General features: G+C 37.4%; 1 protein-coding gene and 1 pseudogene across 2 annotated transcripts in view; one reads left to right on the forward strand and one right to left on the reverse strand.

Moving 5' to 3' along the window:
• The window catches only part of TAF4B (TATA-box binding protein associated factor 4b), a 164,819-nt gene that overhangs the window by 60,429 nt on the left and 89,834 nt on the right, over nucleotides 1-14,556 (forward strand). For both annotated transcript variants that reach the window (XM_004059269.5, XM_055368362.2), the window contains exons 8-9: nucleotides 4,451-4,586; nucleotides 5,640-5,745. In XM_004059269.5, the coding sequence (XP_004059317.2) occupies nucleotides 4,451-4,586; nucleotides 5,640-5,745 (242 nt within the window). The remainder of the gene's footprint in view (nucleotides 1-4,450; nucleotides 4,587-5,639; nucleotides 5,746-14,556) is intronic.
• On the reverse strand, nucleotides 11,342-11,439 carry LOC115931510 (uncharacterized; annotated as a pseudogene).

The following is a 14,556-nucleotide window of genomic DNA, read 5'->3' on the forward strand; positions in this document are numbered from 1 at the left end:
CAGGGCAGCTTTGGACGTAGAATGAAAGGGGTTGATCCGTGACCAGAATTGGAGAGTAGTCAGACTCTTGAGCAGATAAATGATGGTCATTTCCTGGGCACTAATCTTTTCTCATCCCTTCCCACTCTGCATCTCATTTTCAAATGGGGAAATGTAACTGCCTTGCAGGATTTCTCTTGGGTACGTGAATTTAATCTCAGAGATGAAACAACATTTTTAGAAGCAGTGATTCTTAAACATTGTTCTGGGCAGCCAGGTTTGAGAACCACTGGAATAGAGGAATTGCCCCAAGGAAAGGCCTCTTTTTGGTAGCACTGAATAGAATTGAAATCCTCATTATAAGTCATAGTTGTTTCTGGAATCAATGCTAATCTTTATTGAGCATCTATGGCATATAGGTACCTGGGGTGAAATAATACTTTATAGCTACATAGTTTTAAAAGCATGTCATTATATGCTATGGATTTTAAAATAATTTTATGATAAAAAGGTAGGGAGAAAACTAAGAATCCAGAAATTCTGAGCTGACTCATCCAGTAACAGTTAAGTGGCTGGGCGCAGCGGCTCATGCCTGTAATCTCAGCACTTTGGGAGGCCGAGGCGGGCGGATCACCTGAGGTCAGGAGTTTGAGACCAGCCTGCCCAACATGGCAAAGCCCCGTCTCTACTAAAAATACAAAAATTAGCCAGGTGTGGTGGTGGGCACCTGTAATCCCAGCTACTTGGGAGGCTGAGGCAGGAGAATGGCTTGAACCCGGGAGGCAGAGGTTGCAGTGAGCCAAGATCGCACCACAGCACTACAGCCTGGGTGACGAGCGAAACTCCATCTCAAAAAAACAAAAACAAAACAAAACAAAAAACAGTCAAGTAATGGATCTCAGACTAGAACCCAGATGACTTTTCCATTAGGGTATGGTGCTCTTAGAAAGAACTTCTAGGTTTCTGGAATGTCCTGAAGCAGGAAGCTGTCTCATGATAATATCTTGACAGCATTTTTGTTTTGTAGGTTTGACTTGTTATACATTATAAATCATTTCAATAAAGAAACAATGCAACAAAATTTGATGGTAAATTTTAGGGTTTTTTTACTTCCTACCTTCATTTTTAATAATTTCATTTTCCCTGTGAATTCTGCTTTCTTGTTTGTCCTTTGTTTCAAGTTTAGCCAGTAAATTTGATGTTAGTATTTACACCTACCTGTTTAAAGTGGCAAGAGCCACAGTGGCCAGACCCTGAAGATAGATTGTAATTTATTTCACAACAGATTTACCTGGAGCAAAACAACATAAACCATTCTATATGGTAATGCCATAGAGAAGATTGAACTAGGGCATTCTTTCAAATAAACTAAGTTAGAAAATTAATATTACTCGAGTTTGAAAGTAATTAAAGAATACCATCAGTGAATCCATTATAAACCATAGTCCAATTTAATCCTAGTTCTAAGTGAGGAGGAAAACACTCAAATTGCTATAAAATAACGTATTCCATGCAGCTTATGAGAAATATGGCAAATAATCATTTAAAATATAAGAATTACTGCACTGTATCAAATCTGGGGTTCATCTAACTCCATATGGTCTGAAGAATACACACTTATTCTTTTAATAATCATGGATTTAAAAATTCCTTTTTAATGTTTATTTCTCATTTGCATTTGTTTTGTTTGTTTTGTTTTGTTTCGTTTCGCTTTGTTTTTTAGACAGTGTCTTACTTCTGTCACCCAGGTTAGAGTGCAGTGGCAATGAACATGGCTCACTGCAGTCTTGACTTTCTGGGCTCAGATAATCCTCCCACCTCTGCCTCCTGACTAGCTGTGACTGCAGATGCAGGCCATCACACCCGGCTAATTTTTTTGTGTTTTTAGTAGAGGCGGGGTTTTGCTGTGTTGCCCAGGCTAGTCTTGAACGCCTGAGCTCAAGTGATCTGCTTAGTACAATGGTTTTATTTGGTGCTTTCTTTGAAAGAACATTAATGAATTCTTTTACATTATCACTCATTTTGTTTTTCTCAGCAGATGTTCAGGAGTGTACCTCCCAAATTTTTGTTAGACTAGACATATACATTGTTCCAGGTGTTAGAGTCATTAAGATGAGAAGTGATGGGGATTGAAGGTTGTTAAGTCCCAATACAAAACTGTATTATAAAATAAAACTGTGTTATATTTTTGTGTACCCATCAAAAATAGTATGAAGACTAACTGGTGTCAGCCTAAATAACAGAAAGGCTTTTTAAAAGAATAAGACGTTTAATTGGTAATGGAGCATTGCAATGGGAATACAGGTGCCATAGTAAACTATGTGTATTCGGGGAGGTAAAGGAAGACAAAAGTTTTTTTATTTTTAATTTTTAAAGACTCAGGGTTTCATTTTGTTGCCTAGCCTGGAGTGCAGTGGTGCCATCATGGCTCACTGCAGCCTCGATCTCCTGGGCTCAAGCAATCTTCCTGCCTCAGCCTCCTGAGTAGCTAGGACTACAGGTGCATGCCATCATGCCTGGCTAATTAAAAAACTTTTTATTTTGATTAGAGACAGGGTCTTGCTATATTGCCCAGTCAGGTCTCAAAATCCTGGCCTCAAGCAGTCTTCCTGAGTAAAGGAGGACGGGTTTTAAAAAGAAAAATGAGAATTATATAGTTGTTTTGAAATGATTATCCTTGACTGCAAAGCTCAGTAACAAGGGCGACACCAGTCTGAGTTTAAATAGGCAGTTGCTGAGCAGATTATGTCCTTGCAGAAGTATTTTTTGTGTACTGTTGCTATGGCCTTTGTGCAAGGTTGTGGTTTTGGTGGTCTATTGGGATAGTTTTTGTGATTAGGCATACAAGCATGAGAACCCTCTCTTAGTCTTCCCTAGCTCTATTTGTTAGAGATTTGTTTTTGGTTTTCTTTCAAACACAAGTGACTTCATTTTGATTCTGACAACTTTCACACTGGTAAACAATTTTTGAATATTACTGTCTTTCATAATTAAAATACTGACAGGAATACCTAATAAGGAGCATCAAGGAGGACAGTGCATATAATAAGGAAATAAGCTGGGAGTGTTTCTCTTGAGTTTCAGTCTGAATGCATAAAATGAGACCTATATATTACTTTGTAAAATGTAAGCCTGGTCCCTAGAACTATAGTACATGAATATGATCTCAGCTTCATTGAAATGTATCATTTTTAAAAGAGTTCTTGTCTGTTCTCAAAGAATAAGGGCAATTGAATTATTCTAACTAACATTTCTTCTCTAGGGGCATTAGTTGCTATAGGATTACTTACCAGGAATGTTGTGTTTCTTGTTACTTTTTTTAAAGTAATACACATAAGTTGAACAAATTGAACTCTAAAAATTCTGTTTAGAAGTCTGTCTTTTGGCAAGACCATGGCACATTTATATTTGCCATATATGAGTTAAAGTTCACTATCAGTAGCTGGTAATGATGACTGTTTTTCTACCTGTTTTGTTTTGTCTTGTTTTTTTGAGACAGGGTCTCACTCTGTCACCCAGCCTGGAGTACAGTGGTGCAATCTCAGCTCACTGCAGCCTCCGCCTCTTGCTTTCAAGCGATGGTCTAAGAAAATACTTTAGACTGGGCGTGGTGGCTCACGCCCCGTGTGATCCCCGCTGGGATTACGGCTGGGATTACTCCTGTAATCCCAGCACTTTGGGAGGCTGAGGTGGTCGGATCGCTTGAGGTCAGGAGTTCGAGACCAGCCTGGCCAACATAGTGAAACCTAGTCTCTACTAAAAATACAAAAATTAGCCAGGCCTGGTGGTGCGTGTCTGAAATCCCAGCTACTCAGGAGGCTGAGGCATGAGAATCGCTTGAACCTGGGAGGCAGAGGTTGCAGTGAGCCGAGATGGCACCACTGCACTCTAGCCTGGGTGACAGAGCAAGACTCTGTCTCAAAAAAAAAAAAAAAAAAAAAAAGAAAATACTTTGTTAAAATGGCACATGAAAAGTCCTTATCTTTTAAAGATATATTTTGAAATATTAATGGATACAACGATATATCTGAGATTTGCCTTAAAATAATTGACGGCGTCAGGGAAGTGGGTAGGGGTGTAGATGGAAACCAGATTGATCAAGAATTAATCATTGTTGAAGCTGGGTAATGGTATAGATGGTTTTGTTTTATCCTGTCTGTTTTTATACATGCTTTAAATTTTTCACTATAAGTTAACAATTGGAAATCGGATTTATAGGGAGATTTAAATTGAGTATGGTGAAATAAAATTTAAATTCCACTCTAAAAATAATGTATGTGAGATAGTAACGTTTTTCACTTTTGAACAAGATAATTTTGCTTCATACAAATTTAAAGTAGGCATTCTTGTTATGTTAAGATAAAGGTATATTTACGGCTGGGTGAACACAATCTGTTGTTTAAAACTGAAATCTTATCCTTTTCTAAAGCCTTAAGTTGAACAACTATATTGATAGTTCTCATTGTTTCAGGTAGTTCAGCAGCCTTCAGGAGGCAATGAAAAACAAGTGACCACAATTTCACATTCCTCAACATTGACCATTCAGAAATGTGGACAGAAGACGATGCCAGTGAACACCATAATACCTACTAGTCAGTTTCCTCCAGGTAGATGCTGGTCCATCTCAGTCCCATCATGCTGGGTTAGAACATGAAGGGGTTTTATATAACTTTTTTGTTGCTGTGTTAGGAGAAGAGAGGTTTGGTCTTTTAAAGTTGGCACCCATTGAGAGAAAACAGAAAGATAATCATTAGATTTCTCTCCCCAGACGGAGTCTTGCTCTGATGCCCAGGCTGGAGTACAGTGGCACGATCTCAGCTCACTGCAACCTCCACCTCCCAGGTTTAAGCAATTCTCATGTTCTCAGCCTCCCGAGTAGCTGGGATTACAGGCGTGCACCACCACAGCTGGCTAATTTTTGTATTTTTAGTAGAGACTGGGTTTTACCATGTTGGCCAGGCTGGTCTCAAACTCCTGACCTCAAATGGTCGATCCACCCACCTTGGCCTCCCAAAGTGCTGGGATTACAGGTATGAGCCACTGTGCCCAGCTATGCTCACATTTCTTTTTACATACATAGAAACTTTTTAGGGTTATATGTTGTTTTGGAATAAAAAAAGCAGCTATTCATGGTATTCTGTAATTTGATAAAACAACGTATTAGTAAATAAGGACTTATTTAACTTATAAAATTTGCTATAGATTTTTTCTTCTTAAAATGTAGTTCTTTATGTACACACTTGTATGCATGTACATGCATGCATATGTATGGAAATCAGTCTTACCCAAGTCAGGTAGACTGGGAAATCAGTCTTACCAATGTCAGGTAGAGCTTTATGTATTTTTAAAAAATACCAATATAAGCAATGTATTATTAACATGTTTCAGGTCCCTTTTACTCATGGTATTTTTATAATACTGCTAACATAGACTATCTAAAAAGACTATCTAAAAAGAAATGGAAAGATTCTTATTTTATAAGATTATTTCTTATTCAGGGAATAAATTCATTGTCATGTTTGAATTTAAACATAGTTCTAGGGCAGCTTGGAATTCTCTTTGATTATTCTATATATATAAAAAACTGTTGTCCTGGATTTTTCCTAATGTGGTGTGATTGCTTTTTTTGTATTCTATTTTTTCTTGTTTTGCTTTTATAGCTTCCATTCTAAAGCAAATTACTCTGCCTGGAAATAAAATTCTGTCGCTTCAAGCATCTCCTACTCAGAAAAATAGAATAAAAGAGAATGGAACATCATGCTTCCGGTAAGAAAATAAATAGTTAAATTTGGTTTAAGGAAGTAATTTTTTTTTAAAAAGGAGAGATGACAGAATAATACCTTACTAAAATAGATATACTGATGCCTTTTTACAAAGCTAACTACTTTATTGAGTATAATTTGTAAACAATAAAATGCACAACTATTAAATGTACAGCTCAGTGAATTTTGTCAAATATATATACCTGTGTAATCATCACGCCGATCAAGATACTGAACATATTCATCACCTTTACGCACCTTTGAAATCAATTACCCTCATCCCCTGCCTCTGGCAGCTACTGTTCTTACGTCCATCACCATAGATCATTTTTGTCTATTCTTGAACTTCACATAAATGGAGTTTTATGTTATGTACCCTTTTGCATCAGACTTTTTTACTCAACATGTTTTTTAGATCATCTGTGTCATTTGGAATATTAGACGATGGTTCTTTTGCATTGCTGGGAAGCATTTTATGAAATTACATTTGTTGATCTTTTTCGCTATTGATGGACATTTGGGTGGTTTCCAGTTTTTCTGATGATTATATAATAAAGCTTCATGTACAGAATTTTGCGTGAACATATGCTTTTGCTATCTAGAAATATGATTGATGAGTCATTAGGTAAGTGTGAATTTTGGTAGGGAAACTACCAAATTGTTTATCAAAATGACTGTATCATTTTGCATTTCTGTCATTGATGATGAGAGTTCTAGTTCCTGTCCAACTTTGTGAGCAATTGGTAGTTCTCAGTTCTTTTGATTTTTTAAAAATCCATTTTAATAGGTGTATAAGTGGTTATTATTGTGGTTTTAGTTTGCATTTTTCTAATGGCTAAAGATGTTGATCATCTATTTTTGTGCTTATTTGTTATTTATATATCTTTGGTGAAGTGTGTGTTCAAATTTTTGGCCCATTTTTGTTTCTTGCATTGGTTTCTTACGATCAAGGGTTTTTAAGAGTTTATATATGCATAAACAAATGTTATATTTGTATATATTTCTTATATATATACCAATATATAAAACAAATTTTTATATAATTTCTCCCTTTTGCATTTTTATATGTACAAATATATAAACAAACATATAACATTTGTATATATGTATCATACATATTCATGAATATTTATATTAAAATATGTATATATACAGAAATATAACATTTGTATATATAGAAATTATGCAGTTAAAGTGGGGAAAAGCAGAAAAAATAGAACATGTACGCAATAGTTTTTACATGGGTAATAGATGGGAATTAAAGGATGACGATTAAGAAAAAGGGCAAGCCTGAAACTGGAGATCTTCTGGAACAAAGCATAGGAGAAAATCTTTGTAACCTTGGGTTACACACATTTCTTAGATAACACATGAAAAGAGCGATCTACAAGAGGAAAAATTAATGAACTGGAATTCAGAAAATTAAAAAACTTTTGCTCTGTGAAAAACACTGTCCAGGAAATGAATAAACATGCCACAAGGAAAATATTTCCAAATTGTTTATCTGGCAAACATTTGGATCTTAAATATATATAATACATATTATATATATTAAATATATATTTTAACTGCATAATTTATATATATATTTCAGTATAATATTTGTATAGAATTTGTACCTTAGTCTTCCTCATCCCCCCATGTACATTTAATTTGTAGGTCTACTTTTATATGCATATACTAAAATGTTCACCATCGGTCTTTTTTTCTGTCGTGTTCTGTCATCTCTTGGTTGGATGAAGTTCATCTGCTGGTAAATTCCTCAGGAAAGGCTCATAGGTGTGGAATTCCCTAAGTTATTGGTCCCTAACATTTTTGGCACCAGGGACTGATTTCATGGAAGGCAATTTTTCCACAGACCAGGATTGAGGGGGAGGGGATAGTTTCCACTTCAGATAATCAGGCATTAGATTCTCATAAGGAGCGCACAACCTAGATCCCTCATATGTGCAGTTCACAGTAGGGTTTGTGCTCCTATGAGACTCTAATGCTACCACTGATCTGACAGGAGGTGGAGCTCAGGCAGTAATTCTTGCTTGCGCACCTCTCACCTCTTCCTGTGCAGTCCAGGTTCTAACAGGCTACGGACTGCTACTGGTACATGGCCTGGGGGCTGGGGACCCCTGTCCTAAGTTGTTGTATGTTAAAACTATTTTTCAGTGTCTTTTGATACTTGAAGGACAGCTTGGCTGCCTGTGAAATCAACACTTTTTGTATTACCTTTTTTTTAAATGTTGCCCCATCGTTGTCTTATTGTTATTTGATCTTTTTGTCTGAAGAACTTCAGGATTTTTTATTTTTGAAATCTCATAGTTTTGCCCTAGGATATGTTGTAAAGGTGGTGGTTCCTCAATTCCTATTTGGCCCTTTCAGTATGTAGATTCTGGTCTTTTGTAATTTTTGGAAAACGTTCTTGGATTATAGTTTTAAATATTAGTTCTTGTTCACAATTGTGTGTGTGTGTGTGTGTGTGTGTTTTGGGGAGTGTAATAGTATGGATTTTAGTCCTTTTGCCTCTCTTTCATTCCCATTACTTTGTCTCTGACCCTTTTTTTGCCCTTTATTTATGTCAATTTTTCCCTTGTTTTTCCACCTTTCTTCAATGCCTCTTTTATTAGAGTTTTGTTTGTATCTGTTTGCCCTGGGAAACCTGTTTGGTCCTTTTTTGTTTTGCAGCACTCTAAATTTTCCCCTTTTGCATTTTCTCCGCTTCCAAATGGTGCTTCTCCCTCTCCTTTTTGCCTTTTATTCCTTCCAAGAATCTACACATTTCAGTCTGCCAATTTAAATTGCGTGTAGTCATGCTTTGATTTATGGGAACACCTTTTTAGCATTTTCTGACTTGGGATGTATTTAGTCTTATGCCCACCACTGGCTCTGCCCTGTCTCTCTTTTCTGTAGTTTTTTTCCCACCTCTTTTTGCCTATAGCAAGCCTTGAGGCGTGGGGTGGGGTGGGGAGGGGTAGATGAGATTGAGAAGATGAAAAAGTTTGCATGGGATTTGTTTTTTTTCCTTTATAGTTTGGAGTTTGGGTATTCTGGAAGACAGTAATCCAGGCAGTCATCATCATCTTTCAGTTTAATGACTCTTGACAAAAAGCTAAACCCATGTACCAAGTATCACTGTCAGGATACATGGAATATTTTCAATACCCCAAAAAGATTCCTTTGCACTCCTTACCAGCCAGTCCCCACATTACACCTCAGGTTCTGCACAACCATTGATCTGCTTTCTATCATTGTAGATTGGGTTTGGATTTGTCCTTTCTAGAGTTTTGCATGAGTGGCATCTGTCAAAGTCAAATTAAAAATGTAGAGGTAGGCCGGACACAGTGGCTCATGCCTGTAATCCCAGCACTTTGGGAGGCCAAGGCAGGTGGATCACTTGATGTCAAGAGTTCGAGACCAGCCTGGCTAACATAGTGAAACCCTATCTCTACCAAAAATATAAAAATTAGCAGGGCATGGTGGTGCATGTCTGTAGTCTCAGCTACTTGAGATGCTGAGGCAGGAGAATCAGTTGAACCCTGGGAGGTTGCAGTGAGCTGAAATTGCGCCACTGCACTCCAGCCTGGGTGACAGTGAGACTCTGTCTCATTAAAAAAATATATATAGAAGTGAATCTCTAAATTTAACATTTTATTTGGGAAGAAAGAATTGCAGTTCAAAGCATACACACAGACCAGATCATCTCTGGTATGTCCGAAGAACAAAGAGAAGGCTGGAGATTAAAAAAGAGACATGACATGAAATGCTCTTCGAGAAAATTCGTTGGCACTGTTAAGGTTCTGGGAAGCTGGTCAGCTCTGATTGACGTGTGAAGGTGGTAGGCAAAATAGTTCTAGAGTTGCAGCAAGTTGTCTCAGCAGTTACAGATTAAACTAGTCTCAGGTTACAACAGGCAGTTTCAGCAGCTGGACTCGCAGAGAATTACATTTCTAGAGCAATGTTTTGTGCCCTGCATGCTTTCCCCCCGGCTTCTCTATTCTGTTTTAGTTGGGTATGACATGAGTGACCCAATTCATATCATCAATATTCACACATCATACAGTTCATGTTGTGTCTGGCTTCTTTTGGTAGCATAATGTGTTTTATATATACCATGTTGTTGTATGTATCAGTGGTTGCATTTTTTATTGCTGAGTAATATTTTATTATACAGGTATGTTGCTTTTGTTTGCACTGAATTATCACTTTATCTGTTGATGGATATTTGGGTTGTTTACAGTTTTTGGCAATGATAAAGCTTGCTGGGAACACTTGTGTCTATATCTTTGTATGGACATAGATTTTCTTTTCTATAAATACATAGAACAGAATTGCTGAGTCGTATGGTATGTATATAAGCATATGTTTAACTCTATGGGAAGCCACCACACTAGTTTCCTAAATGGTTATACCATTTTTCCATTCCCACCAACAAAGTATGAGATTCTGTTCTAGTTGCTCCGCATCCTTGCTAACAATTGATACTGCAGTTTTACTTTGTCTCTCCCTGCCCCCCACCCCTCCAATTTTAGCTGTTCTGGTTTGGTATGTAGTTGTAGCTCACTGTGACTTTAATTTGCATTTCCCTAGTGACTAATGATGTTGAGTGCATTTGTTCTTATTGCCCATTTATGTTTTGTGAAATATGTGTTCAAATATTTTGACTGTTTTTGTTGTAATTAATTTATTTATTTTGAGACAGAGTCTTGCTCTGTCACGCAGGCTGCAAGGCTGGAGTTCAGTGGCACGATCTCGGCTCACTGCAAGCTCCGCCTCCCGGGTTTATGCCATCCTGCTGCCTCAGCCTCCCGGGTAGGTGGGACTGTAGGCGCCCGCCACCACACTCTGCTAATTTTGTTTTTGTATTTCTAGTAAAGACGGGTTTTCACCATGTTAGCCAGGGTGGTCCCAATCTCCTGACCTTGTGATCCGCCCTTCTCGGCCTCCCAAAGTGCTGGGATTACAGGTGTGAGCTACCGTGCCCGGCCTGTTTTTGTTTTATTTTAAGAAACAAGGTCTTGCTCTGTTGCCTAGGCTGGGGTGCAGAGGTGCAATCCTAGCTCACTGCAGCCTCAGACTCCTGAGCTTAAGCGACCCATCTGCCTCAGGCTTTCAAGTAGCTAGGACTACAGGTGTACATTACCATGCCCAAGTAACTTTTTTTTAAATTTCCCATTTATTGTAGAGACAGGGATTTCACTATGTTTCCAAGGCTGGTCTTGAACTCCTGGCCTCATGAGATCCTCCCAACGCAGTCTCCCAGAGTGCTGGTATTACAGGCATGAGCCACCATGCCCAGCCTATTGCCTTTTTTTTTTTTTTTTTTTTTTTTTGAGATGGAGTTTTGCTCTTGTTGCCCAGGCTACAGTGCAATGGTGCAATCTCAGCTCACCGCAACCTCTGCCTCCCGGGTTCAAGCGATTCTCCTGCCTCAGCCTCCCAAGTAGCTGGGATTACAGGCATGTGTCACCATGCATGGCTAATTTTGCATTTTTAGTAGAGACGGGGTTTCTCCGTGTTAGTCAGGTTGCTCTCCAACTCCTGACCTCAGGTGATCTGCCTGCCTCGGCCTCCCAAAGTGCTGGGATTACAGGCGTGAGCCACCATGCCCAGCCCTTTTTTTTTTCCTTTTTAAGGCACAGTGCTCTACATGTTCAGAGAAACTTCTCTAGTAAAGAACTATAGAAATGATCCCTGAAAGTATAGTCTTCCTATTGCCTGTTTTTAAACTGAGTGTTTTTGTCATGAACTTTTTCTGCATCTATTTAAGGTGGTCATTGATTTTTCTTATTATTCTAGGATCGTGAATTACATTGATTTTTAAATTTCTGAATGTTCTTGCATTCCTGGAGTATTAGCCTTTTTATTTATTGCTGCATTGATTAATGTTTTATAAGGGTTTTGTGTTGATATTCATGAGGGATTTGGTCTATAGTTTTTTGTTCTTACAGTGTGTTTGCCAGGATTTGGTATCTGTGATTATATTGGCTTAAAAAAAGTGAGTCATAGTCTTTCCCCCTCCTTTGTTTTAAGCTGTTGTGTAGAATTGTTATGATTTCTTCCTCAAATGTATGAATGAATTTACCATTGAAACTAGATAGGTCTGTTGTTTTCTTTGGGAGAATGTTTTTTGACAAAGTCAATTTCATTGATACATATAAAGGTATTTAGATTTTTTTTTTTCATTTTAATGCCAATTTCATGAAGTTGTATTTTTTTAAGGTTTTTGTACATTTCATATTGATTTTCAGATTTATCAGCAAGAAATTGTTCCTAATACTTTTCTTTTGAATGTGTATAGATGCTTTAATGGTAGTATAGTATATACATTTTTCAAGGATTTTATTTTTGTAGTTGACTTTTTCAGGCATGAAATTAATTTTATTTCTTTATCCTTTTAATGTCTATAAAATATGTAGTCTCCCTCTTTTTATTAGTAGGCTTTTATCAGTTTTGTTAATTTTTTTGTTGTTGAGACAGAGTCTCACTCTGTTGCCCAGATTAGAGTGCAGTGGCACTTCAAACTCCTGGGCTCAAGCCATCTTCCTAGCTCAGCCTTATGAGCAGCTGGGACTACAGGTGCGCATCACCATGCCCGGCTAATTTTTTTAATTTTTATTTTTTGTAACAATGAGGTTTCACTATATTGCCCATGCTGGTCTTGAACTCTTGGGCCCAAGCAATCCTCCCATCTTGGCCTCCCAAAGTGCTGGGATTACAGGCATGAGCCACCATGCCTGGCTTGTTTTCTAATGTAGGCATTTATTATTATTATTATTATTATTAATGTAAGCATTTAAAATTATACATTTCCTCATTTGAGCTGAGGCTACAAGATAAAAACAACAAAAAAAAATCCTATCAATTTCTCTCTAAATACTGATTTAGCACCCAACTGATTATAGGGTGTGTTTTTTTTGTTTTTTTTTTTGCCTTTCCATTCATGTCAAGATAGTTTCCTTTTTTTAATTTATTGGTACAAATATTTGGTGCTTTTCTGGAATATTTTATTTGTTTTCTAATACAGTTTTGTGATCAGAGAACATATTCTTGAACATATAATTTCAATTTTATTAAATTTATTGAGACTTCTCAGTGTGACTAATTTTGATTAATATCATGAGCACTTGGGAGAAAATACGTATTATTCAGTTTGGGGAAGTAGTTTTTTGTTGTCTACATCAGTTTGGTGAAGGTGGGTGACAGTGTTCACATCTTCTATATCCTGGGCTTTTTTTTTGGTTTTATTTTTCAGACTGTTTCCATCACTTATGTAGAGTGGGTATTAAAATCTCCCACTCGGATTTTTTTTTTTCCCTTTGCTTGTTTTTTCCTTTAGTTCTCTCAATTTTTGTATTATGTGTTTGAAGCTCTGTTATTGGGACATCTCAAGCCACTAGTCATGTGGCTGCATAGACTAGGGGGTGCTTTCAGACCAAAAGACATAAACTCACAAATTTTACCCATTACTGTTCCCGTCATCCAAGGGTTGACTTACCTCTGTTTTCTGCCTGCCTTTATTAAGTCTCCAAATGATTGCCTTTTAAAAACTGTAGATTTTGTAATTGTTATTGATCAAACTATTGTAGCATTACTAGAAACCACGACCATCATTTCTTTTTTAATGGATTATTGTCCTGTGGTATAGTTGTTTGCCTCTATGTTCTTGAACAATTAATTGTAGTTATTTTATTGTGTGCATGTGTGGTTTTCTTTGGTTGTTGTGTTTTTTTTTTTTTTTGTTTTTTTGAGAAAGTCTTGCTCTGTTGCCCAGGCTGAAGTACAGTGGCAAAATAATAGCTCACTGCAGCCTTGAACTCCTAGGCTCCAGTGATGCTCCTGCCTCAGCCTCCCAAGTAGCTGGGACTACAGGCATGTGCCACCATGCCTAGCTAGCTTTTTTTAAAATTTATTTTTGTAGAGGTGGGGTCTTGCTATGTCTCCCAGACTGGTCTTGAACTCCAGGCCTCGAGTGATCCTCCTGACTCAGCCTTCCAAAGCACTGGGATTATAGACATGAGCCACCACACCCTGCCACTTGTGGTTAAAGTCAAATGCTTAATGTTTCCAATGTCTGGGTTACCTGTGACTCTATTTCTATTATCTGGCTTTTTAATCCCGTTTCTTTGCTGCACTTGGTAATATTTAATTAAATGTCAGATCTGTATGAAAAACATTGGTAAATGCCTCACTTATTAATAGGATCATGGTCCATTCATCCCTCAAGTTCTGGCAGCCTTGGACTTCAACTTCTTGTCTCTCTCTCTCCTCATGAGATTGCCTAATGCTCTGTTGGCTTTTCTGCCTCTTAGCAGCTGCTGTCTCTGTGGTTTCTTAGTGTCTTGTTCCACATCAAGAATCAGCATGTGCCTAGAGGAAAAACAACATGGAGAAAATTGGGGTTACTTCAGTGAGGTTCTCTTCTCTCAGGGCTGTCGTCCCTCAAGACCTGGCTCCCTTGGCAGCTCTCTGATGCCTTCAAATAAACTTAAAATTGTTCTGGCTTTATTAGTTTCTTGTCCTCAAAACAATTGTCTGATATGAGTAATGGTCTGTAACAGAAGCAGAAGTCCTTTTTAATTCTTTATACTTTTTTTGTGTTACAAATATCTACTAGAGTTAGTGTTTTGCAATTTACTTTCTTTTACGGTATATTTTGATGAACAGAAATTCTTAATTTTAAAGTTGTTGAATTTGGCAGTTTCTTTTATGATTAATACTTATGCCTTATTTTAGAGATCCTTCTGGAGATCACAAAGATAGTCTCCTATATTGTCTTCTAAAAGTTTTGAAGTTTCATATTAAATTTTTTTTTTTTTTTTTTGAG

Source organism: Gorilla gorilla, chromosome 17 (assembly GCF_029281585.2).
Source record: "Gorilla gorilla gorilla isolate KB3781 chromosome 17, NHGRI_mGorGor1-v2.1_pri, whole genome shotgun sequence".
NCBI classification, from domain to species: Eukaryota; Metazoa; Chordata; class Mammalia; order Primates; family Hominidae; genus Gorilla; species Gorilla gorilla.